General features: G+C 46.7%; 1 protein-coding gene and 1 non-coding gene across 3 annotated transcripts; one reads left to right on the top strand and one right to left on the bottom strand.

Annotated features, from left to right (window-relative positions):
- Positions 1–4,419: 4,419 nt before the first annotated feature.
- On the bottom strand, positions 4,420–4,558 carry LOC119944276. Its single transcript, XR_005455771.1, has one exon. It is a non-coding gene; the product is annotated as a small nucleolar RNA SNORA7 (small nucleolar RNA).
- An 11,441-nt stretch (positions 4,559–15,999) lies between these two features.
- Positions 16,000–24,584, top strand: KCNA4 (potassium voltage-gated channel subfamily A member 4). Of its 2 annotated transcripts, none has more exons than XM_038764532.1 (2): positions 16,000–16,105; positions 20,924–24,584. In XM_038764532.1, exon 2 carries the CDS (start codon positions 21,677–21,679, stop codon positions 23,678–23,680), a length of 2,004 nt encoding a protein of 667 aa, XP_038620460.1. In that variant the 5' UTR covers positions 16,000–16,105; positions 20,924–21,676; the 3' UTR covers positions 23,681–24,584. The 2 variants fall into 2 exon arrangements, with proteins under 2 accessions (XP_038620460.1, XP_038620461.1); XM_038764533.1 differs by lacking the exon at positions 16,000–16,105 and adding an exon at positions 16,613–16,649.
- The last annotated feature ends 319 nt before the right edge of the window (positions 24,585–24,903 follow it).

Here is a 24,903-nt window from a genome sequence, read left to right as displayed (position 1 = left end):
GAAATTCCAGTCACAGAATAACTATAAGAGCTGAGGAGAGGAAAGAGAAATGTCACAACTATGTTTTAAAAAATGAGAAAAAGTTTAATCAATATGTTGTAGGCTGTAAGCTTGTTGAGGGCAGGGAATGTGTCTGCTATCTTGTTACATTGTACTCTCCCAAGTGTTCAGCACAGTGCTCTGCACATAGTGAGTGCTCTATAAATATGATTGATGGTTTAACTGGTATTTAATTCTTGAATTGACAGGGGTCACATCTTGCTCAAACATTAATAGCTCTGAAAGAAGCTTTATATTTGCATGCTGGAATAACATGTAAGTCTGTAACTTCTGCCTTATTTCAAATACTTTTTTTTTCTTTGATAGATTCTTCTGCAGGGATTCAGATTGAATTGGGTTTTTTGGCGGGGGCCGGAGGAGGGTGGAGGAATGCCCAAAATTCACAGTACATAGAACAGGTTCAGAGTCGTACAGTTTTAACCTTAAGCATTTACCATGAGTCAAGCACTATTTTAAGTGCTGGGGTAGATAAAAGATGATTAGGTTAGACACATTCCCTGTCTCACATGGGGTTCACAGGCCACATAGGAGGGAGAACAGGTACTGAATCCCCATTTTGCAGGTGAGAAAATTGAGTCACAGAGTGGCAATAACACAGCAGTGATGGGACAGGGCTCGAATTAGAACCCAGGTCTTCTGATCCCAGGCCCATAGATTTTTTCACTAAGCCACGATGCTTTGCTTTCACATACATTTTAATAAAACACTTAATACAGTGTTTTGTACATAGTAAGTGCTCAATAAATACCACTGATGGATTGATTAACAATTTCTGCCTAAGAGAGTGCTCAAATATGGTACAAAATTTGTTAGGACTTTGTTAAGTGGCTGAGTCTTGAATTCCAGCTGTCCTGGGAATTCTTCGAACATAATTCACCTCTTATCCTATGCTGATACAACAAATACTCTGAGCTTTTGTTCCTGATGTTACAAAAAGAATGCAACTCTATAACTATTTATCTGATGCTTACAATGATTTTATCTATCTTATTCACCTGAAATAAATGATCACTTTCTCTGGAGTATCTGGAAAAGTGTTTGTTTACTATAAGGCTGATTTATGGAATAAAGACATCATCAAATCAGAGACTGTCCATGATAACATCACCTGTGGCTGAAGAACAGAAAATAAAACTGAAGTCCACCCTCCTGGTACTATCATCAGCAGCTCTTGAACTGTTCATGTGGCATATGCCACATTCAGCAGCATGGCATAGTATTCAGAGCACGGGCTTGGGAGTCAGAAGGTCATGGGTTCTAATCCCGGCTCCACCACTTTTCTGCTGTGTGACTTTGGGCAAGTCACTTCACTTCTCTGTGCTTCAGTTCCCTCATCTGTAAAATGGGGATTGAGACTGTTAGCCTCACGTGGGACAGGGACTGAGTCCAATCCTGTTTGGTTGAACCCACCCCATAGCTTAGTGTAGTGCCTGACACATAGTAAGCGCATAACGAACACTATTATCATTATTATTATTATACTGCAGTGGCAGTAAATTAAATTTATAAGAATTTTGCTTCCATTTGAGACAAAGAGCCACAGAGCTCCACTTGCCATTAATTACACTTATCAAAAGGGCAAAGATGCCAAAAAACTTTTCTTCTGAATTATTACAAAGACCATCACAAAGTAGTACTCTGGTTCTTGCCACTTTGTCGCAGCAAGTCAACACTTGTAATTTAACAAAAATAGTTCTCTCCAAACCTGGCTTTCGATTCAGTCTTATTAACATTCTGTGGTACTTAAAGGCATACATTTGCATTCTGCTGTCTCTGTAAATGCTTCCTTCTGAAGGAAACCAATTTAGTTTCCTTTAATTTCACCAAAGTGACATGAAAGGTATGGTTAGCTTGAGTGAAATATTATCTAAGGCCTCCAGGAAAACTCCTTTTAAAATAACCTGATGAGCAATAAAGCTATGAGAGTGCTTTGAAAACAGATAAATACATTTTATTTTCAAATTAGTCTTTGAAATACCATGTTTACCATCTCTTTCATTACAGTTGATAACTTCTAAAGACATGTTTAATTAGAACCCATTATTACCATCTGAAATGATCACATTCAGTTTATTCAGGAATAAGACATGCTAATATTTTCCAGGTGAGAGAATAGCCTCTACAGTAGTTTTCATTAAGTTGAGGTCAAGCTAAGCATGACCAACACTTTTAACTTTAGCAAGACAAAAAAGATTCACTGAACACAAGGAAACTACAGTTTTTATTGAAAGGCAACCTATACTATTACTAAGAATACTTGCAAATTTTCTTCTAAGTATATTCATTTTAAAGACTTTTAACATAAAAATAGTAAACATATTTCACCCCACTGAGGTTTTCCAATTCCACTCACATATTACAGCTGGAAATATGTCTTTCATTGCTAAGTTTGTGGTTACTAAACCTGGATGGTTGTGCCTCAACTTTTGTAGGCATAATTGGATTTAATGAAGTTTTAAGATCACATCATTTACTGGCAGGCAGCCTTCTCTCCTTTCCCTCCCCGATTGGACTTGCTCCTGTCATTCATCTCCACCTCCCAGCCCACAGCACTTGTGTACATATCTGTAATTTATTTTTTTATTTGTATTAATGTCTGTCTCCCTAGCTAGACTGCAAGCTCATTGTTGGCAGGGAATGTGTCTGCTTATTGTTATATTGTACTCTTCCAAGAGCTAGTACAGCGCTGTGTATACAGTAATTGCTAAATAAATACAATTGAGTGAACCTGCAATAAATGATGCCTAAAACGGTTTTAGGCATCAAATTTTGATTTGAAAAATGCCCCTAATGTTTTTGACACCTATTCTTGATAAAAGTGGCTATTCACACTGTAATGTACTCTCAAGATTTTGTCTGAGTAAAAATTGTTCTAAGATGGAAACAATGGCTTCACCCACCACTAATGTTTGAAAAATAGGTATTAAATAGATGCCTATCATTTTCACTAGTTTTTTCATGGTACTTGTTAAGTGCTTATCATATGCCAGGCAGTGTACTGAGCTCTGAGGTAGATACAAGGTAATCCGATTGGACACAGTCCCTGTCCCAAATGGGGCTCAGAGTCTATATAGGAAGGAGAACAGGTAGAGAATCCCAGTTTTACAGATGAGGTAACTGAGGCACAGAGAAGGTAAGTTATTTGCCCAAAGTCACACAGCAGACAAGTGGCAGACCTGGTATTAGAACCCAGGTCCTCTAACTCCCAGGCCGGTGTTCTTCCCACTAGAATATGCTACTTCCCTTCTATCTTGCCTTCCGCATCCACCTCATAGGAAGAGGATGTGAATCTGGTACATTATCTCTGTCCGTGTCTTGTAAGAGCTTGCTGTATTTTCAGAAATTTGGTGAACATTACCACTTGGAATGGATTATTGGTTACAGAATTATTTTTAGATTTATTGGCTGTCTCTCTCACAGTAGCCTCTGGACACACTTGTAGAGTTTAATAATTAGAGCTCCCATTATAGTTTATAAATTAACATAGAAGACAACATAAACACAGGCCTTACTCAAATTTCTACATTATGCCGAAAAAGATGCTGAGGAGGGAACTAGCAACCAATTACAGTATCGATTTTTCCCTTAAATTCAAGAACTCTAAGTATTTTATAAGCAAAGAAGTGAGGAACTAACACCTTAATGATCAACCATTTTAGGATGCTTTTTTTCATGTTTGAAACAAACAATTCAGTACACCAAGGTTGCAGCCCCTTAAAATATCAATCAATCATCAATTATGTGCTCTGTGTGCAGAGCACTGTGCAATGCACTTGGGAGATAAAAATACAATAGAATTGGCAGCAATGTTTCCTGCCCACAAGGAACTTACAGTCTAGAGGGGGAGACAGATGTTAAAATAAATTATGGATACGTACACAAGTGCTGTCAGGCATTCATGATTTACTCTACTGCACAACAATTTAGGAATGTCCCATGTGATCAAAAAATAGTTTATTTCAGAAAGTCAAGGGCCATTACCCTTAGAAGTTCCCTGCCAATTCAGGTAAAGGACACACAGAGGTGTGCATCTGATTAGGCCAGTATGTGAACAAATCTATCTATTTGGTTTCAACAACAACAAAAAATGTTGGTTGCTTTGCCTTTGATTAATGTGTTCTGGCCGTCCAATGTAATCTCATCTGTCAAATCTTACTGAGTTTTCTTGCAAAGTCCTGTGGAAATACATAAATATTTTTATGGAATAGTAATCTGCAATCATTCTGGTAGTATATCCGTAGAATTTTCTTGATAAAAATACAGAATATGTTTACCATTGTCGTCTTCATTACAGTAAACTTGAGTCTCTGCCCTTGACTCTCTCCCATGCGAGCTGCTGCCCAGCGCAGGTGAGTTTTGACTTGTAACAGATTGCCTTCCACTTGCTAGCCACTGCCCAAGCTAGGAATGGAATGGGTTAGGCCCCTACTTGCCTCTCCCTCCCCTAGCCGAGACTGGTAGAGTACTGGAAACTCTCCAGGTGTGATCCTGAGAGGGGATGAGAAACCTGAACCTGATCACCCCACCCTGGGCTGAGAGAGTGGCACGAGAGAGTCAATGTGGGGCTTTGGGAGGCTCTTCATCAGGTGTGTAACTCACAGTACCACAGCCTTGTGAATGGGCTCTGTGTGTATATGCACACACACACCCCAACACACACACCTGGGTCAGAGTTCAGCTTCAGTTGGTGAACTATTTTGAGCCCTCAAGCATGAGGTTTTGGGTGAGTGGGCATGAAAGGGTAGGGTGAAGGGGGTTTTGGGGGAGGAGATCAACTACAGGGCAGGGGAGGTGGGGAGGGTCACAGAATTAATTAGTCCCAGGTCCCCCGTGCAGATTAATCCAGCTCTGGAGGGCCAAGGATAAGAGATGATTTTTCAGAGCAGAGCTTTGTGAAGACTATGATAAAAGTTCTGCCTCCTTTCCCTTAGGTAAGGAGAGACAACGAGATGGATACAGTGGTTCCAGAACCAGGAAAGTTTCATCAGGGGCACACGGATGTGGGTTGTCCCCCCCTCCAAACCACCCTGGTGCCCGCCTGATTGTCTCTACACAGTCGTGACAGACAATGGTCCCGATCTTCCTTTTACTTCCCCCTCTGTGCTCCTCGGGGCCGCAGTCCTGTATGCCCCTCCCCCAGAAACGAACCTGTGCCCCTTCATGTTGAGGGGAGACATGATTTGTTCTCAGTTAAGAAGCATGTACATTTAAGGTCATAGTGAAGCTTGGTCTCAAGTGGTGTGACAGACAGACCGGTTTGCAATGCAGGTTTCTCTTCCTGAGCAGGAGCAAATAAGAGGCAGATTCGAAAGCGGTGTTGGGGGCTGCAGGCAGCAAATGCATGTGTGGCATGAAAGTGGAGAACGGACTGTCAGTGGAGGTCTTTTCAGTCCTATATTCTCATATATGCATGGTCTCTCACCATCAGTTGGATTGCCTTGGGGTGAGAGAAATAATAATAATAATGATGGTATTTGTTAAGCACTTACTGTGTGCCAAGCACCGTTCTAAGCACTGGGGTAGATACAGGGTTATCAGGTTGTCCCACGTGGGACTGAATCCCACAGTCTTAATCCCCATTTTACAGATGAGGTAACTGAGACACAGAGAAGTGAAGTGACTTGCCCAAGGTCACACACACAAGTGGTGGAGTAGTGATTAGAACCCAGGTCTCATTTGAGGTTTTTGAGGAGTGGGCTTATGCTTTGCAAAGCATCTTTTTAGAAAAATGATCTGAGTAGCAGCATGAAGGGAGAGAAACTGGTGGCAGGGAGAATTACCTTGGCCAAGTGGAAAGAACACGGGATTCAGAGGTCTCGAGTTTTAATCCTGGCTTTGCAACTTTCCTACTGTGTGACCTTGGACAAGTCACTTAATTTCTGTGTACCTCAGTTACCCCATCTGTAAAATGAGGATACAATATCCCTTCCTCTTAGACTCCAAGCCCCATGTGGGACAGGGACTACGTCTGATCTGTAGGTAGTGCATCCACCCCAGTGCTTAGTCTCGTGCTTGGCATGTCAAACAACTGGTGGTATTTATTGAGCACTTACTGTGTACAGAACACTGTACTAAGCACTTGGGAGAGTGGAATACAATAGAGTTGGTAGTCATGATCCCTGCCTTCAAGGAGCTTACAGTCTAGTGAGGAGTTTACAGAATCACAATTTTTATTATAACTCTTGAGAGAAGGTTATGAAACAACAAAAAGATTAAAAGATTACATAGGTCACAAGGACAAGTGGCAAAAATAAGCTTCCTAACGTTCACTGTTACTTAGATGACTAGTACATTCACTGCCACGCAGCTGAATAAAGAGGTACATTAAAAAATCATCTCCTACATGCTAAATTGTTAATATCTTCCCCAGGGTTTATTTCTCCTTTGATGTCTTCACTTTATCATGTTTTGGGGATATCTTTTGATGTTAAAGGTCGGTCACCTATTTTTCCAGAACTTCCTCTTATACCATCTATGTCTACCTTTAACATTTGGGCTTGATTTACCCATGAAGAGAAAGACGTGTCTCCTTTAAAAACAGCTTTATACTTTGATTCTGCCAGCAACCATAAGATTCTTTCAGAAATCATTTTCCAGGTATGAGATGCATGCATTACACCAGTCAACAGATGATTTAAGTGATGTGCTATTTAGAAACTGAGCAGTAAGTCTGGTTTTGAACCTGCAGTTTCTGTTTTAGCATCCTAGCCTTGTAACTCAAATCTTCCGGAACCTAGTCTGTGGAATTTCCATTACTGCCATAAATAATGTCTCTTTAAAGCACCCACTTCTCTCAAAAGCATTTCTTTAGACCACCTCTGTTTTCTGAGACTCTTCAAAACGTAGCACAGGCATTCAAAAGTCCGAATCCTGAAGGAGCCTCTCTCTGTCATTACCCTCTCATTACATCTCCCATTACTGGATGGCAAATAGTGAATATAGCTTTTTTCTTCAGAAAGAGGACCCTACTAAGGAAGGAAGCGTGATGTCTTCTGAAGTCCAGAAGTTTTAAAAATGGCTTGTCAGAAGATAGGGAGGGTCCTACGTAAGTCTGACTTTCTATGTTCCGGTTTACAGCTAGGGAGCTCTTTTTCTGGTTTATCCTCCATCCCCTCCCACCTACTGAAGCAGCATGGCTCAGTGGAAAGAGCACGGGCTTTGGAGTCGGAGGTCAGGGGTTCAAATCCCGGCTCTGCCAATTGTCAGCTGTGTGCCTTTGGGCAAGTCACTTAATTTCTCTGCGTCTCAGTTACCTCATCTGTAAAATGGGGATTAAGATTGGGAGCCCCACGTGGGACAATCTGATCACCTTGTATCCCCCCAGCACTTAGAACAGTGCTTTGCACATAGTAAGCACTTAACAAATGCCATTATTATTATTATTATTATTATTATTACTATTATTACTGATTGACAGAGGGCTGCCTATTGTGGGTCAGCTGGCTGTCGGGCTTACAGAAGGATGCCTTAGTGGGTCTCATTCTGGTTCTGGCCAAGTCCCTGTTGGATGTCCAGCCCGGTGGGCTGGAAGTATTCACATTGTACTTCATTCATTCAATCGTATTTATTGAGCGCTTATTGTGTGCAGAGCACTGTTCTGAGCACTTGGGAAGTACAGTTGGCAGCAGAGATGGTCCCTACCCAACAACGGGCTCACAGTCTAGAAGGGGGAGGCAGATGACGAAACAAAACATGTAGACAGGTGTCAAAATCATCAGAGTAAATACAATTATAGCTATATGCACATCATTAACAAAATAAATAGAATAGTAAATATATACAAGTAAAATAAATAGAGTAATAAATCTGTACAAATATGTACAAGTGCTGTGGGGAGGGGAAGGAGGTAGGGTGGGGGGATGGGGAGGAGGACAGGAAAAAGGGGGCTCAGTCTGGGAAGGCCTCCTGGAGGAGGTGAGCTCTCAGTAGGGCTTTGAAGGGAGGAAGAGAGCTAGTTTGGCAGATGTGTGGAGGAAGGGCATTCCAGGCCAGGGGAAGGACGTGGGCCGGGGGTTGACGGTAGGATGGAAGAGAACGAGGCCTGGTGAGGAGGTTAGCGGCAGAGGAGTGGAGGGTGCGGGCTGGGCTGTAGAAGGAGAGAAGGGAGGTGAGGTAGGAGGGGGCGAGGTGTTGGACAGCCTTGAAGCCGAGAGTGAGGAGTTTAGTACAGTGCTCTCACACAGTAAGCGCTCAGTAAATACGATTGAATGAATGAATTTGCAAAGGGGTGGGTTGGAGCCCAGAGGGATCAGAGTAGACCCCCTTGGTTCCATGAATCCTTTGGCAAGACCCGACGGAAGAGGGGACCATTTTCTGAGCGTAATGGATGGAAGGGGTGACCTGAGCCAGTCCGTAGGCACCCAATGCCACTCCAGGCCCGCTGACCTGTCAACTTGGGAGAAAGGAGGCCTGGCAATCAAGCCCGGCTCCTTCACTGGGGTTCTCCACGATGAGGATCGCCTTGCCCCAAGGAGCCCAGGTGGCACACTTGTCTCGACAACTCGGAATGCTTCCTTCATCTCGTCTGACTCTCCAGCTGCTCACCTCTGTCCTGCTTTCTTACCCAGCTCACCCGCCTGCCCGTTGGAGCCGGTCCTGCCCCCGGTAATGCCCCAGGAGCTGCCCTAGGAACTTTCTCCAGTGCTGCACCAAGAGATACCCTGATACTGCCCTAGAGCTGCCCCAGGTACTGCCCCAGAATTGCCCCTGGACCTCCTCCTGGTCCTGCCTCTGGACCTCCTCCTGGTCCTGCCCCTGAATCAGCTCCGGAGCCACTCCTGGTCCTGCCCTTGGATCTGACTCGGAGCTGCTCCTGGTCCTAATAATAATAATGGCATTTGTTAAGTGCTTACTATGTGCAAAGCACTGTTCTAGGCGCTGGGGGGGATACAAGGTGATCAGGTTGTCCCACGTGGGGCTCACAGTCTTCATCCCCATTTGACAGATGAGGGAACTGAGGCTCCGAGAAGTTAAGTGACTTGCCCAAGGTCACACAGCAGACATGTGGTGGAGCTGGGATTCGAACCCATGACCTTCTAGACTGTGAGCCCACTGTTGGGTAGGGACCGTCTCTATACGTTGCCAACTTGTACTTCCCAAGCGCTTAGTACAGTGCTCTGCACACAGTAAGCACTCAATAAATACGATTGATTGATTGATTGACTTCTGACTCCAAAGCCCGGGCTCTTTCCACTGAGCCATGCTGCTTCCTACCCCTGATGCTGCTCCTGGTCCTACCCCTGGTCCTGCTCCTGGCTCTGCTCCTGGTCCTACCCCTGTTCCTGCCCCATTCCTACCCCCATTCCTACCCATGGTCATGCCCCCATTCCTGCCTCCAGTCATACCCCCAATCCTGCCCCTGGTCCTATTCACACTTTATATCCCTCTCAAGCTACTCACTGTACCTTCTTCTTGTCTCATCAGCCCACTATCTCTAGCCTGGGAGCCCGCTGTGGGCAGGGACCGTCTCTCACTATTTCTCTATTGTGCTTTCCAATCAATCAATCGTATTAATTGAGTGCTTACTGTGTGCAGAGCACTGGACTAAGCGCTTGGGAAGTACAAGTTGGCAACATAGAGCGATGGTCCCTACCCAACAGTGGGCTCCCAGTCTAGAAGGGGGAGACAGAGAACAAAACATATTGACAAAATAAAATAAATAGAATAAATATGTACAAGTAAAATAGAGTAATAAATATGTACAAACATATATACATAGAGCTTAGTCCAGTGCTCAACAAATACGACTGACTGAATGATGGTGGTATTCTGATTACCAGAATAGAGAAGCAGCGTGGCTCAGTGGAAAGAGCACGGGCTCTGGAGTCAGAGGTCATGGGTTCAAATTCAGACTCCGCCAATTGTCAGCTGTGTGACTTTGGGCAAGTCATTTAACTTCTCTGGGCCTCAGTTACCTCATCTGTAAAATGGGGATTAAGACTGTGAGCCCCCCATGGGACAACTTGATCACCTTGTAACCTCCCCTGTGCTTACAACAGTGCTTTGCATATAGTAAGTGCTTAATATATGCCATTATTATTATTATTATTATTATGACACCTGTCTACCTGTTTTGTTTTGTTGTCTGTCTCCCCCTTCTAGACTGTGAGCCCGGTGTTGAGTAAGGACTGTATCTGTTGCCGAACTGTACTTTCCAAGCGTTTAGTCCAGTGCTCCGCACACAGTAAGCGCTCAGTAAATACGATTGAATGAGTGAATGAATGAATGAATGAATGGTCCTGCCCCCGGAGCTGCCCCTGGTGCTGAATAATAATAATAAAAAAAAAAACCGATGGTATTTGTTAAGCGCTTACTCTGTGCCAGGCACTGTTCTAAGCGCTGGGGTAGACACAGGGTAATCAGGTTGTCCCACGTGGGGCTCACAGTCTTAACCTCCATTTTACAGATGTGGTAACTGAGGCCCAGAGAAGTGAGGTGACCTGCCCGAAGTCACCCAGCAGACAAGCGGCGGAGTCTGGATTAGAACCCACGACCTCTGACTTAAATCCGGGCTTGTGTCACTAGGCCACGCTGCTTCCCAACTGCGCTGCTTCCGCCCGAGGGCCAAAGCCTTTCATTCCTTCAATCATATTTATTGAGCGCTTACTGTGTGCAGAGCACTGTGCTAAGCACTTGGGAAGTACAAATGGGCAACAGATAGAGACGGTCCCTACCCAACAACAGGCTCAGTCTTGCCCAGTGCTTAGAAAGGTGCTTCGCACATAGTAAGCGCTTAACAAATACCATCATTATTAGAAGGCGGAGACAGACAACAAAACAAGTAGACAGGCTTCAGTACCATCAGAATACCACCAATCATCATCATCATCATCAATCGTATTTATTGAGCGCTTACTGTGTGCAGAGCACTGTACTAAGCGCTTGGGAAGTACAAATTGGCAATACCAGCCCAACACCAATACCAACATCATTCAGTAGGTCGTATTTGTGGAGCGCTTACTGTGGGCAGAGCACTGTACTAAGCGCTTGGAAAGCACAATACAGCAATAGAGACAGTTCATTCATTCATATTAATAATAATAATAATAATAATGGCATTTATTAAGAGCTTACTATGTGCAAAGCACTGTTCCAAGCGCTGGGGAGGTTACAAGCCTGTATATATGTATATATGTTTGTACATATTTATCACTCCATTTATTTTACTTGTACCTATCTATTCTATTTATTTTATTTTGTTAGTATGTTCGGTTTTGTTCCCTGTCTCCCCCTTCTAGACTGTGAGCCCACTGTTGGGTAGGGACTGTCTCTATATGTTGCCAGCTTGTACTTCCCAAGCGCTTAGTACAGTGCTCTGCACACAGTAAGCGCTCAATAAATACGATTGATTGATTGATTGATTACAAGGTGATCAGGTTGTCCCACGGGGGGCTCACAGTCTTCACCCCATTTCACAGATGAGGTCACTGAGGCCCAGAGAAGTGAAGTAACTTGCCCAAAGTCACACAGCTGATAAGTGGAGGAGCCGGGGATTTGAACCCATGACCTCTGACTCCAAATCCCGGCACATGCTGTGTGCAGAGCAGTATACTAAGCGCTTGGGAAGTACAAATGGGCAGCAGATAGAGAAGGTCGGTCCCTGCCTAACGACGGGCTCACAGTCTACTTGTACTTCCCCGGCGCTTAGTACAGTGCTCCGCACACAGTAAGCGCTCAGTAAATACGATTGAATGAGTGAATGAATAGGAGAGGGGGAAGCAGCATCGCTCAGTGGAAAGAGCACGGGCTTGGAAGTCAGAGGTCATGGGTTCAAATCCCTGGTCCTCCATTTGTCAGCTGTGTGACTTTGGGCAAGTCACTTAACTTCTCTGTGACTCAGTCACCTCGTCTGTAAAATGGGGAAGAAGACTGTGAGCCCCGCTTGGGACAATCTGATCACCTTGTATCCTCCCCAGCGCTTAGAACAGTGCTTGGCACATAGTAAGCGCTTCATAAATGCCATCATTATTATTATTGTGGGCAGAGCACTGGACTAAGCGCTTGGAAAGTACAATACAGCAATAAAGAGAGACCATTCATTCGTATTGAGTACATATTGGGTGCAGAGCACTGTGCTAAGCACTTGGAAAGTACAAATAGGCAACAGATAGAGACGGTCCCTACCCAACGACGGGCTCAGTCTTGCCTAGAGCTTAGAACAGTGCTTTGCACATAGTAGGTGCCTAACAAATACCATCATTATAGAGAAGCAGCGTGGCTCAGTGGAAAGAGCCCGGGCTTTGGCTCAGAGGTCATGTGTTCAAATCCTGGCTCCACAACCTGTCAGCTGCGTGACTTTGGGCAAGCCACTTAACTTCTCTGGGCCTCAGTTCCCTAATCTGTAAAATGGGGATTAAGACCGTGAGCCCCCCGTGGGACAACCTGATCACCTTGTAGCCTCCCCAGCAATTAGAACAGTGCTTAGCACATGGTAAGCGCTTAACAAATACCAACATTATTATTGTTATTATTATTATTAGATGATGATGATGGCATTTATTAAGCGCTTACTATGTGCAAAGCACTGTTGGGTAGGGACCGTCTCTAGATGTTGGCAACTTGTACTCCCCAAGCGCTTAGTACAGTGCTCTGCACACAGTGAGCGCTCAATAAATACTTTTGAATGGATGGATGAATAGATGTCTTGACGAGAGTGCGAGCCCGCTGTTGGGTAGGGACCGTCTCTAGATGTTGCCAACTTGTACTCCCCAAGCGCTTAGTACAGTGCTCTGCACACAGTGAGCGCTCAATAAATACGATTGAATGGATGGAGGAATAGATGTCTTGATGAGACTGCGAGCCTGCAGTTGGGTAGGGACCGACTCTAGATGTTGCCAACTTGTCCTTCCCAAGCACTTAGTACAGTACGGAGGGCACTCAATATATACAGCTGTGTGACTGTGGGCAAGTGACTTAACTTCTCTGTGCCTCAGTTTCCTCATCTGTAGAATGGGGATTAATCAATCAATCAATCAACTGTTTATTGAGCACTTACTGTGTGCAGAGCACTGTACTAAGCACTTGGGGAGTACAAGTTGGCAACATAAGGAGACAGTCCCTAACCAACAGTGGGCTCACAGTCTAAAAGGGGGAGACAGAGAACAAAACCAAACATACTAACAAAATAAAATAAATAGAACAGATATGTAGAAGTAAAATAAATAAATAAATAAATAGAGTAATAAATATGTACATACATATATACAGGTGCTGTGGGGAAGGGAAGAAGGTAAGATGGGGGGATGGAGAGGGGGACGAGGGGGAGAGGAAGGAAGGGGCTCAGTCTGGAAGGCCTCCTGGAGGAGGTGAGCTCTCAGCAGGGCCTTGAAGGGAGGAAGAGAGCTAGCTGTGACTGTGAGCCCCCTGTGGGACAACCTGATCACCTTGTAACCTCCCCAGCGCTTTGAACAGTGCTTTGCACATAGTAAGCGCTTAATAAATCATCATCAATCGTCTTTATTGAGCGCTTACTATGTGCAGAGCACTGTACTAAGCGATTGGGAAGTACAAATTGGCAACATACAGAGACAGTCCCTACCCAACAGTGGGCTCACAGTCTAATATAAATGCCATTATTATTAGCCCAATGTTGGGTAGGGACTGTCTCTCTATGTTGCCAACTTGTACTTCCCAAGCGCTTAGTCCAGTGCTCTGCACACAGGAAGCGCTCAATAAATACGATTGATTGATTGATATACGATTGATATCCATCCTATTTATTTTATTTTGTTAGCATGTTTGGTTTTATTCTCTACCTCCCCCTTTTAGACTGTGAGCCCACTGTTGGGTAGGGACCATCACTATAGGTTGCCAATTTGTACTTCCCAAGCGCTTAGTCAAGCGTTCTGCACACAGGAAGCGCTCAATAAATACGATTGATTGATTGATATACGATTGATATCTATCCTATTTATTTTATTTTGTTAGCATGTTTGGTTTTATTCTCTGCCTCCCCCTTTTAGACAGTGAGCCCACTGTTGGGTAGGGACCGTCTCTCTATGTTGCCAACTTGTACTCCCCAAGCGCTTAGTCCAGTGCTCTGCACACAGTAAGCGCTCAATAAATACGATTGATTGATTGATATACGATTGATATCTATCCTATTTATTTTATTTTGTTAGCATGTTTGGTTTTATTCTCTGGCTCCCCCTTTTAGACTGTGAGCCCACTGTTGGGTAGGGACCATCTCTATAGGTTGCCAATTTGTACTTCCCAAGCGCTTAGTCAAGTGTTCTGCACACAGGAAGCGCTCAATAAATACGATTGATTGATTGATATACGATTGATATCTATCCTATTTATTTTATTTTGTTAGCATGTTTGGTTTTATTCTCTGGCTCCCCCTTTTAGACTGTGAGCCCACTGGTGGGTAAGGACCGTCTCTCTATGTTGCCAACTTGTACTCCCCAAGCGCTTAGTCGAGTGCTCTGCACACAGGAAGCGCTCAATAAATACGATTGATTGATTGATATACGATTGATATCTATCCTATTTATTTTATTTTGTTAGCATGTTTGGTTTTATTCTCTGTCTCCCCCTTTTAGACTGTGAGCCCACTGTTGGGTAGGGACTGTCTCTATAGGTTGCCAATTTGTACTTCCCAAGCACTTAGTCCAGTGCTCTGCACACAGGAAGCGCTCAATAAATACGATTGATTGATATACGATTGATATCTATCCTATTTATTTTATTTTGTTAGCATGTTTTTCTCTGTCTCCCCCTTTTAGACTGTGAGCCCACTGTTGGGTAGGGACTGTCTCTCTATGTTGCCAACTTGTACTTCCCAGGCGCTTAGTCCAGTGCTCTGCACACAGGAAGCGCTCAATAAATACGATTGATTGATTGATATACGATTGATATTCATCCTATTTATTTTATTTTGTTAGCATGTTTGGTTTTATTCTCTGCCTCCCCCTTTTAGACTGTGAGCCCACTGTTGGGTAGGGACTGTCTCTCGATGTTGCTAACTTGGACTTCCCAAGCGCTTAGTCCAGTGCTCTGCACATAGTAAGCGCTCAATAAATACGATTGATTGATATACGGTTGATATCTATCCTATTTATTTTATTTTGTTAGCATGTTTGGTTTTATTCTCTGTCTCCCCCTTCTAGACTGTGAGCCCACTGTTGGGTAGGGACTGTCTCTATAGGTTGCCAATTTGTACTTCCCAAGCGCTTAGTCCAGTGCCCTGCACACAGTGAGCGCTCAATAAATGCGATTGATTGATTGATATACGTTGATATCTATCCTATTTATTTTATTTTGTTAGCATGTTTGGTTTTATTCTCTGCCTCCCCCTTTTAGACCGTGAGCCCACTGTTGGGTAGGGACTGTCTCTATAGGTTGCCAGTTTGTACTTCCCAAGCGCTTAGTCCAGTGTTCTGCACACAGTGCGCACAATAAATACGATTGATTGATTGATATACGTTGATATCTATCCTATTTATTTTATTTTGTTAGCATGTTTGGTTTTATTCTCTGGCTCCCCCTTCTAGACTGTGAGCCCACTGGTGGGTAGGGACTGTCTCTAGATGTTGCCAATTTGTACTTCCCAAGCGCTTAGTCCAGCACTCTGCACATAGTAAGCGCTCAATAAATACGATTGATTGATTGATTGAATGAGTGCTCTGCACCCAGTAAGCGCTCAATTAATACGATTGATTGATTGATGGAATGAATGACGGAGGTGGGAGGGGGCGAGCTGGCCGCCTCGCGCGCGCATGCGCCGTCGGCGCCGGGCCCCGCGGGCCGGCAGGCGGCGCCGCCTCGGAGTGGCCGGGAGGGGGCGCCGGCGCGCGGGCGCGTGGGGTGCAGTTCTCCGCGTCCCCGCCCCGGGGCGCTCCCCCGCGCTTCGCGCCAGTCCCCTCCGGCGGCCCGCGGTCCTCGGACGGTCCAGCTGCCCGTCCATCCGCGCCCATCCGCGTCCATCCGCGCCCATCCGCGCCCATCCGCGCCCCCCCGGCGCTCCCCTCCCTCCGTCGGCGGGGCCGGGGCTCGGGGCCCCCCCGCGGCGGCCGCTCCTCCCGTCCGGCTCGGCCTGGGCACGGTAAGTGGCGCCTCCTCGCCCTCCCCCGTGCCCCGCGGCGCGTTGCGGGGGAGACGGGTGCCCCGGAGACTGGCAAAAATAGCCCTGGAGATGGGCGGGGAGGGGGACCGCGGCAACCCCGCATCCCCAGCTGCCGAGGCAGGCAGGGGGATGCCAGGGATGCCCGGTAACGGGGGGAGACGGGTCCCCTGAAAAGGTCGTTGGCAAGTGAGTGGGATGGGGGTTTGTCGGCGTTGCCCACCTCTCGCCCCATCCCCGTCGCCTCCCGGGCTGGCAACACGTTGGGATTTGTCCTCCGTCCCCCCCTTTTAGACTGTGAGCCCACTGGTGGGTAGGGACCGTCTCTCTATGTTGCCAACTTGGACTTCCCAAGCGCTTAGTACGGTGCTCTGCACACGGTAAGCGCTCCATAAATAAGATTGATGATTGATTGATTGTTCTCCGTCTCCCCCTTTTAGACTGCGAGCCCACTGGTGGGTAGGGGCCGTCTCTCTATGGTGCCAACTTGGACTTCCCAAGCGCTTAGTACAGTGCTCTGCACACGGTAAGCGCTCAAGAAATGCGATTGATTGATTGATTGATTGATCTCCGTCTCCCCCTTTTAGACTGCGAGCCCACTGGTGGGTAGGGACCGTCTCTGTATGTTGCCAACTTGGACTTCCCAAGCGCTTAGTCCGGTGCTCTGCACACGGTAAGCGCTCCATAAATACGATTGATTGATTGATTGTTCTCCGTCTCCCCCTTTTAGACTGCGAGCCCACTGGTGGGTAGGGGCCGTCTCTCTATGGTGCCAACTTGGACTTCCCAAGCGCTTAGTACAGTGCTCTGCACACGGTAAGCGCTCAAGAAATGCGATTGATTGATTGATTGATTGATCTCCGTCTCCCCCTTTTAGACTGCGAGCCCACTGGTGGGTAGGGACCGTCTCTGTATGTTGCCAACTTGGACTTCCCAAGCGCTTAGTCCGGTGCTCTGCACACGGTAAGCGCTCAATAAATACGATTGATTGATTGATTGTTCTCCGTCTCCCCCTTTTAGACTGCGAGCCCACTGGTGGGTAGGGGCCGTCTCTCTATGGTGCCAACTTGGACTTCCCAAGCGCTTAGTACAGTGCTCTGCACACGGTAAGCGCTCAATTAATACGATTGATTGATTGATTGATTGTTCTCTGTCTCCCCCTTTTAGACTGTGAGCCCACTGGTGGGTAGGGACCGTCTCTCTATGTTGCCAACTTGGACTTCCCAAGCGCTTAGTACAGTGCTCTGCACACGGTAAGCGCTCAATAAATACGATTGATTGATTGATTGATTGATTGTTCTCTGTCTCCCCCTTCTAGACTGTGAGCCCACTATTGGGTAGGGACCGTCTCTGTATGTTGCCAACTTGGACTTCCCAAGCGCTTAGTACGGTGCTCTGCACACAGTAAGCGCTCAATAAATACGATTGATGATTGATTGATTGTTCTCCGTCTCCCCCTTTTAGACTGCGAGCCCACTGGTGGGTAGGGACCGTCTCTGTATGTTGCCAACTTGGACTTCCCAAGCGCTTAGTACGGTGCTCTGCACACGGTAAGCGCTCCATAAATAAGATTGATGATTGATTGATTGTTCTCCGTCTCCCCCTTTTAGACTGTGAGCCCACTGGTGGGTAGGGACCGTCTCTGTATGTTGCCAACTTGGACTTCCCAAGCGCTTAGTCCAGTGCTCTGCACACAGTAAGCGCTCAATAAATACGATTGATTGATTGATTGTTCTCTGTCTCCCCCTTTTAGACTGCAAGCCCACTGGTGGGTAGGGACCATCTCTGTATGTTGCCAACTTGGACTTCCCAAGCGCTTAGTACGGTGCTCTGCACACAGTAAGCGCTCAATAAATATGATTGATTGATTGATTGATTGATTGTTCTCTGTCTCCCCCTTTTAGACTGTGAGCCCACTGGGTGGTAGGGACCGTCTCTATATGTTGCCAACTTGGACTTCCCAAGCGCTTAGTCCGGTGCTCTGCACACAGTAAGCGCTCAATAAATACGATTGATTGATTGATTGATGAGCGGGCTGTCACTTGCGGCTTCTCGCAGCGCCGGGAATTGGGCGTCTATCTCGCCATGCCCGGGCGCACCGTGTATGATAAATGGGCTGTGTTTGTGGCCCCCTTTCTCGCTGCGTGCCGCCCGTCTCATTGCCCACTGTTGGGTAGGCACTGTCTCTATATGTTGCCAGCTTGCACTTCCCAAGTGCTTAGTACAGTGCTCTGCACACAGTAAGTGCTCAATAAATACGATTGATTGATTGATTCATTCCGTCGATCATATTCCTTGAGCACCCACAGGTGTGTGGGGCACTGGACTAAGCTCTTGGGAAGTGGCTAGAGAAGCAGCGTGGCCCAGTGGAAAGAGCCCAGGCTTAGGGACCGTCCCTCTATGTTGCCAACTTGTCCTTCCCGAGTGCTTAGTACAGCGCTCTGCACACAGTAAGCACTCGGTAAATGCGATTGAACGAATGAAAAGGTCAGGGGTTCAAATGCCGGCTCCGCCAATTGCCAGCTGGGTGACTTTGGGCAAGTCACTTCACTTCTCTGGGCCTCAGCTCCCTCATCTGTAAAATGGGGATGAAGACTGTGAGCCTCCTGTGGAACAACTTGATCACCTTGTAACCTCCCCAATCAATCAATCAATCAATCGATCAATTGTATTGAGCGCTTACTGTGTGCAGAGCACTGTACTAAGCTCTTGGGAAGTACAAGTTGGCAACATATAGAGACGGTCCCTACCCAACAGTGGGCTCACAGTCTAAAAGGGGGAGACCCAGCACTTACAACAGTGCTTTGCACATAGTAAGCGCTTAATCAATCAATCGTATTTATTGAGCGTTTGCTCTGTGCAGAGCACCGTACTAAGCGCTTAATTATAAATGCTATTATTATTATTACTACCCACCAACGGGCTCCCGGTCTAGTCTTCCGAGGGACCTGCACGGGGTGATGCCTTGGGGTGAAGGACCCATTGTTGGGTGGGGACCATCTCTGTTGTCGATTTGTACTGCCCAAGCGCTTAGTCCAGTGCCCTGCACACAGTCAGCGCTCAATAAATACGGTGGAATGAATGAAAGGAGAGGGGGCCGAGGCGGGAAGGGAGCTAAGGTGGCGTAACTTTGGAGGCAGAACGCTTCTCGGAGCTGGAATCGGGCCCGAGAGACCAGAAATGGGCATCGCTCTCCCAGAGGGGACCGTGACACCCCGTTTTGCCACACGCCTGCCTGTCGGTCCTCTTTCGGATCGTCATCCCTCCGCAAGAAGCGTCGGGCGATGAGGAAGGGCTAGCGAGGGCCTGAGCTTCCACCTGCCTCGCTATTGCCCAGTGTAAGAGGAGCTAAAGTGGTGCCCAGAGAGAGCTGGAAAATGCCCTGCTTTCCTTTCACCTTAATCCCACTGCCCTAGACCCTCTCTTCCTCCAACCTCTGTTCCCGCTCCTGCGGCGTCCAGTGGGAAGGGGTGGAGAGAGAAGGATGGGGGGAAGAAAGTTACCAGTTAAGGGGAGGAGAGGGAAAAGAACAAGGTGGTTAGCTGAGGAGCCGGGATAGGATCAACACTGTGATGAAAATTTGGGGGCTGGGAAGAGAAAGTCGGTGAACAGATGTGAAGACAGATTGTTGGGCACCAGGATAAAGGAGGGCACAGAGAGAATGAAGACAGGTAGAGACACAAGTGGGGATGGAGAAAAAATTCAGTAAGAACAGCTTTATGGGCTGAGGGAAAAGAGCAAGCCGAGGCACTGGAATTTAGATTTTCCAAATACAGCAGCAAAGGAGGGATGATGGTAAGGGAGTTGCAGTGGAAAAAAATAACAGAGCCGGGAGTGAATGTCAGAAAGGGGAAAGAAATGATGAAAATCTAGGAAATCAAAGTCAGAAGGGCCAAACGGAGATTCCGGGGGAGGCGGAGGGGTGGTGGGGCAGGGGGCGTACAGTGAGCCGACTAAGTGGGAGTGGGAATTAAACCCAAGATTTCAGAGAGGAGAAAGTTACCAGGTCTCTCTCTCTCTCTTTCTTGCTTCTTCCCCTCCCCGTCTACAGTGTGCCAGCTGTAGTCCCATTTCCCTGGGGACTCTGATCAAATTTTCTCTTGTTCCTGTTCTATGCACCGTGGCTACCCCTTCCAGGGCAGATTTCGTGCCCCTAACAGTGAGAAAGTACTGATCTTTTAAAAATGTAGGGGTTGAGGAGGAGGAGGAGGAGCTGAGATTTTGTGTAATTTATACCCTGAGTAAGGCCGCGAGGATATTCAGGGAAATTGATTTGAGAATCACTCTGAAGAAGAGAAAACCTGTTGGGCTAATGACAGAGAATGAATACGGGGGTATAGGCAGAGAGTAAGCGATAGCTCGGAGAGAAGATTTGGAATAGGTCCAAGTGAGGTTTCAGATGAGTGAAAGAAAAGAGGCAAGAAAGAAAATTAAAGATGTAAAGAAAACAGAATGAATGCAAAGGGCAAGCGAATGACACATAGATGAGAAGTAAAATCAAAAATGGGAGAGAAGGGATTGCTTCATGAAGAAACCTAAGAACAGGTCCAACCCTCGCAAAAAAATACTTCTCTTTTTGAAGAATTTTGTTATTATCTCTATTTGATCCTGCATTTGTCTTACGTGATCTACCCTTAATTAAACAGTCTGATCATTTTTAGGGGCTTGGGGGCAAACTGATTTGAGTGGGGTTTCATTAGCTAGAGAAAGCCCTGTCCTATAAATTTAAAATATGGCACTAGTTATTTATGTTGGGGAAATGACTCAGTCTTTCCTTTTTTTTTTTTTCTCTCTTTCCAGGATAAGTGCTACTTCTGTATGATTTCAGCCAAAGGAAGACCTCTTCCTTCTTCCTTATCTTCTATGGAGAACTCAGACCGGACTTTTCCACTGACGCCTCCTGTTCCTTTCATGGTTTTTGCTACCACCCGGTGTTGTCCTTGATTCTGGGGAATGGTTGACAGGCTGACAGAGAGGGCTGTAAAGTCCTCTAACTATTGGAAAAGCAATGCCCGAAAGTACTTCGATACTGAATCAGTCACATTTTGACGTGGACCGAGTCATTACTCGAAGACAAATGCTAAGGCTGTAGACTTATTTGTATCCGCTGAAGTTGACGGACTGAGCTTTGGAAGATTTCCATGACAGGAAAATAGAAAGAAAAGAAAAAAAGCATTTCTTGGCACAACTGCTGGCTCGCCTAACACTTGCTGCCTTTGAACCTTGCAACGGCACCATAAGCTGGATTCCAAACCGACTCTGAGTCCGAGAAACCGAAAACCAAAAGGTGCTTGGAAGGCTCAGGCCTTTACCGCTCCAAATCCGAGGCCACCGCTCAGTAAAACTTAACAAAACCCAATGGTGCGTATCAAGCACCTGGGGAGTGAAGACAAAGGAGGAGCGGGTTTGTGGGCGGGAGATGGAAAGTTGGACTGAAAATGCGACTGGGCTTCCAAGAAATCCATCTCATGGTTTAGGAGCTTCCTAAATCTGCTCAAGACAAGGGGGTCCATTTTCCTCTCCGGGGCCTGGCCGCCTTATACGCTTGGCATCATGGAGGTGGCAATGGTGAGTGCGGAGAGCTCGGGATGCAATAGTCACCTGCCTTACGGATACGCCGCCCAAGCCAGGGCCCGAGAGAGGGAGCGGCTGGCCCATTCCCGGGCGGCTGCCGCGGCAGCCGTGGCAGCGGCCACGGCCGCGGTCGAAGGCGGCTCAGGCGGCGGCTCGGGCGGCGGCAGCGGTGCCCATCACCACCATCAGTCCCGTGGAACGACCTCATGCTCCTCTCAAGGCAGCCACCGTGACTCTCACGGCAGCAGGAGGCGGCGCAAGCCCCGGACGGAGAAGAAGAAGCTGCATCACCGGCAGAGTAGCTTCCCTCACTGCTCGGACCTGATGCCCAGTGGTTCCGAAGAGAAGATCCTGAAGGATATGAGTGAGGAGGATGAAGAGGAGGAGGAGGAGGAGGAGGAGGAGGACGACGAGGAGGAGGAAGAGGAGGAGGGGAGGTTTTACTACAGTGAAGATGACCATGGAGAGGAGTGCTCTTACACAGATCTGCTGCCTCAGGACGAAGTGGGCGGAGGGGGCTACACCTCGGTGCGCTACAGTGACTGCTGCGAACGGGTGGTGATCAACGTTTCGGGTCTGCGCTTTGAGACCCAGATGAAAACCCTGGCCCAGTTCCCCGAGACCCTGCTGGGCGACCCCGAGAAACGGACTCAGTACTTCGACCCCTTGCGTAACGAATATTTCTTCGACCGGAACCGGCCCAGCTTCGATGCCATCTTGTACTACTACCAGTCCGGGGGCCGGCTGAAGCGGCCCGTCAACGTCCCCTTCGACATCTTTACCGAGGAGGTGAAGTTCTACCAGCTGGGGGAGGAAGCCCTGCTTAAGTTCCGAGAAGACGAGGGCTTCGTGAGGGAGGAAGAGGACAAGGTTCTGCCGGAGAACGAGTTCAAGAAGCAAATCTGGCTCCTGTTCGAGTACCCGGAGAGCTCCAGCCCCGCCCGGGGCATCGCCATCGTCTCGGTCCTGGTCATCTTGATCTCCATCGTCATCTTCTGCCTGGAGACTCTGCCCGAGTTCAGGGATGACAAGGAGCTCCTCCTAGCCCTGAGCGCCGGCGGGCAGGGGATACTCCTGAATGACACCTTGGCACCCCACCTGGAGACCTCGGGGCACACGATCTTCAACGACCCGTTCTTCATCGTGGAGACGGTTTGCATCATCTGGTTCTCCTTTGAGTTCGTGGTGCGCTGCTTTGCCTGCCCCAGCCAAGCTGTCTTCTTCAAGAACATCATGAATATCATTGACATTGTTTCCATCTTGCCTTACTTCATCACCCTGGGCACTGACCTGGCCCAGCAGCAGGGAGGTGGCAACGGCCAGCAGCAGGCTATGTCCTTCGCCATCCTGAGGATCATCCGCCTGGTCAGGGTTTTCCGCATTTTCAAGCTCTCGAGGCATTCCAAAGGCCTGCAGATCCTGGGTCACACGCTGCGGGCCAGCATGCGGGAGCTGGGCCTGCTCATTTTCTTCCTCTTCATCGGGGTGATCCTCTTTTCCAGTGCCGTGTACTTTGCGGAAGCGGATGAACCCACCACCCATTTCCAAAGCATCCCAGATGCCTTTTGGTGGGCCGTGGTGACCATGACGACAGTGGGCTACGGGGACATGAAGCCCATCACTGTGGGGGGTAAAATAGTGGGGTCCCTGTGTGCCATTGCGGGCGTATTAACCATTGCTTTACCGGTGCCAGTGATCGTCTCCAACTTTAACTATTTTTACCACAGAGAGACGGAGAACGAAGAGCAGACGCAGCTGACCCAGAACGCAGTCAGCTGCCCGTATCTCCCTTCAAATTTGCTGAAGAAATTCAGGAGCTCGACCTCTTCTTCCCTTGGGGAGAAGTCAGAGTATCTGGAGATGGAAGAAGGAATTAAGGAATCTCTCTGTGCAAAGGAGGAGAAGTGTCAGGGCAAAGGCCGTGGCAGCGAAACGGATAAAAAAAACTGTGCAAATTCAAAAGCTGTGGAGACTGATGTGTGATTCCTTCCCCCTGAACAGTTCCAAATATATTTATGCATAGAGAGTGCAGTGATAAAAATGAAATATGCAAATGAGTTTTTCGCATACAGTAGTACGCCATTTAATGGTCAAACATGATGTGATTGTTACTACACTTGTATTACATATCAAGTAAAGGTACACCTTGCGAAGGGGTGGGGGGAGGTTAAACTGAAGAAAATCAATCTTTATATTTTTACTAGAATGCAAGAGTTTTGCACATCAGGTGGAAGAGATGCGGAAAACCAAGGGAGGTTAACAAGGAGAGAGAGAGGGGGAGTGTGTGTGTGTGTGTGTGTGTGTGTGTGTGTGTGTGTGTGTGTAAACTGTCAACATTGCTAGTAATCGCTCAGTGGTACAAAGTTGGCACTCAGAAGTATTTACTATGTAAGAACTAATGAAGTTCAGCAGTCATTTATCAGTGCTTTAATAGAACCTCATAAATCACTGGATTCCCTAGCCGTTGCTTTTTCGAAAATGATAAAATTTGATGTGTAGAAAAAGAGTAAATTATTCAACAGGTTAGAGGTCAAAACTTTATCCTGGGTTAATCAGTTTGTTTTTAACTGGAAATCAACTTTGAAAAGCCTGGTAGGTCTTCAGGAATCAATTATTTCTATTATTGATTGTGGAGGCATGGCAGCAGCTGTTGGGGAAATAACGTGGAAGGAGCAGAACAAGAGAAAATGTAATGAGTTTTGACCGTAGAGATAAAGGGACTGGAATGCTTTTTTTTGCACTATTTTATATGCTGGAGATATTCTGAAAGAGACTTCATACTGTGAATGTTTACTGATGTAACAGTTCAATGACAATCATTGGAAGAATGATTTCTGGGTCTTCTTTTATTTTTCTCCATTGTTTGTGTGAGATTGATGGCCAAGCAGCTAGCATTACATCAATTCCATCTTCTTGAAAGCATAAATAACTGTGATCTGAGAAGGGATGGTGAAGTAAAATTTAAAAGTCTTCTGAAATTGGTCTGTTAAAATGATTTTCGGATACCGATGTTTTTAACTCTTTTCCCTCATTATAATGTAGAATAATCACAATTCGAGGTCAGGCGCCAATATGGTTACCAAAGGAATGAAGCAGTAATAATAATAATAATGACATTTGTTAAGCACTTACTATGTGCCACGCACTGGTCTAAGCGCTGGAATGGTTCTAAGTGCAGTAATTTGATGTCTAGCAGATACAGCGAT

The sequence above is a fragment of the Tachyglossus aculeatus genome, chromosome 22 (assembly GCF_015852505.1).
Source record: "Tachyglossus aculeatus isolate mTacAcu1 chromosome 22, mTacAcu1.pri, whole genome shotgun sequence".
Lineage (NCBI taxonomy): Eukaryota > Metazoa > Chordata > Mammalia > Monotremata > Tachyglossidae > Tachyglossus > Tachyglossus aculeatus.
The sequence above is the reverse complement of the archived record's forward strand: the minus strand, read 5'-3'. Positions and strand labels throughout refer to the sequence as shown.

Excerpts from the sequence above, each read along its gene's own strand:
- KCNA4 (XM_038764532.1), top strand. The coding sequence starts at position 21,677 with ATGGAGGTGGCAATGGTGAGTGCGGAGAGCTCGGGATGCAATAGTCAC.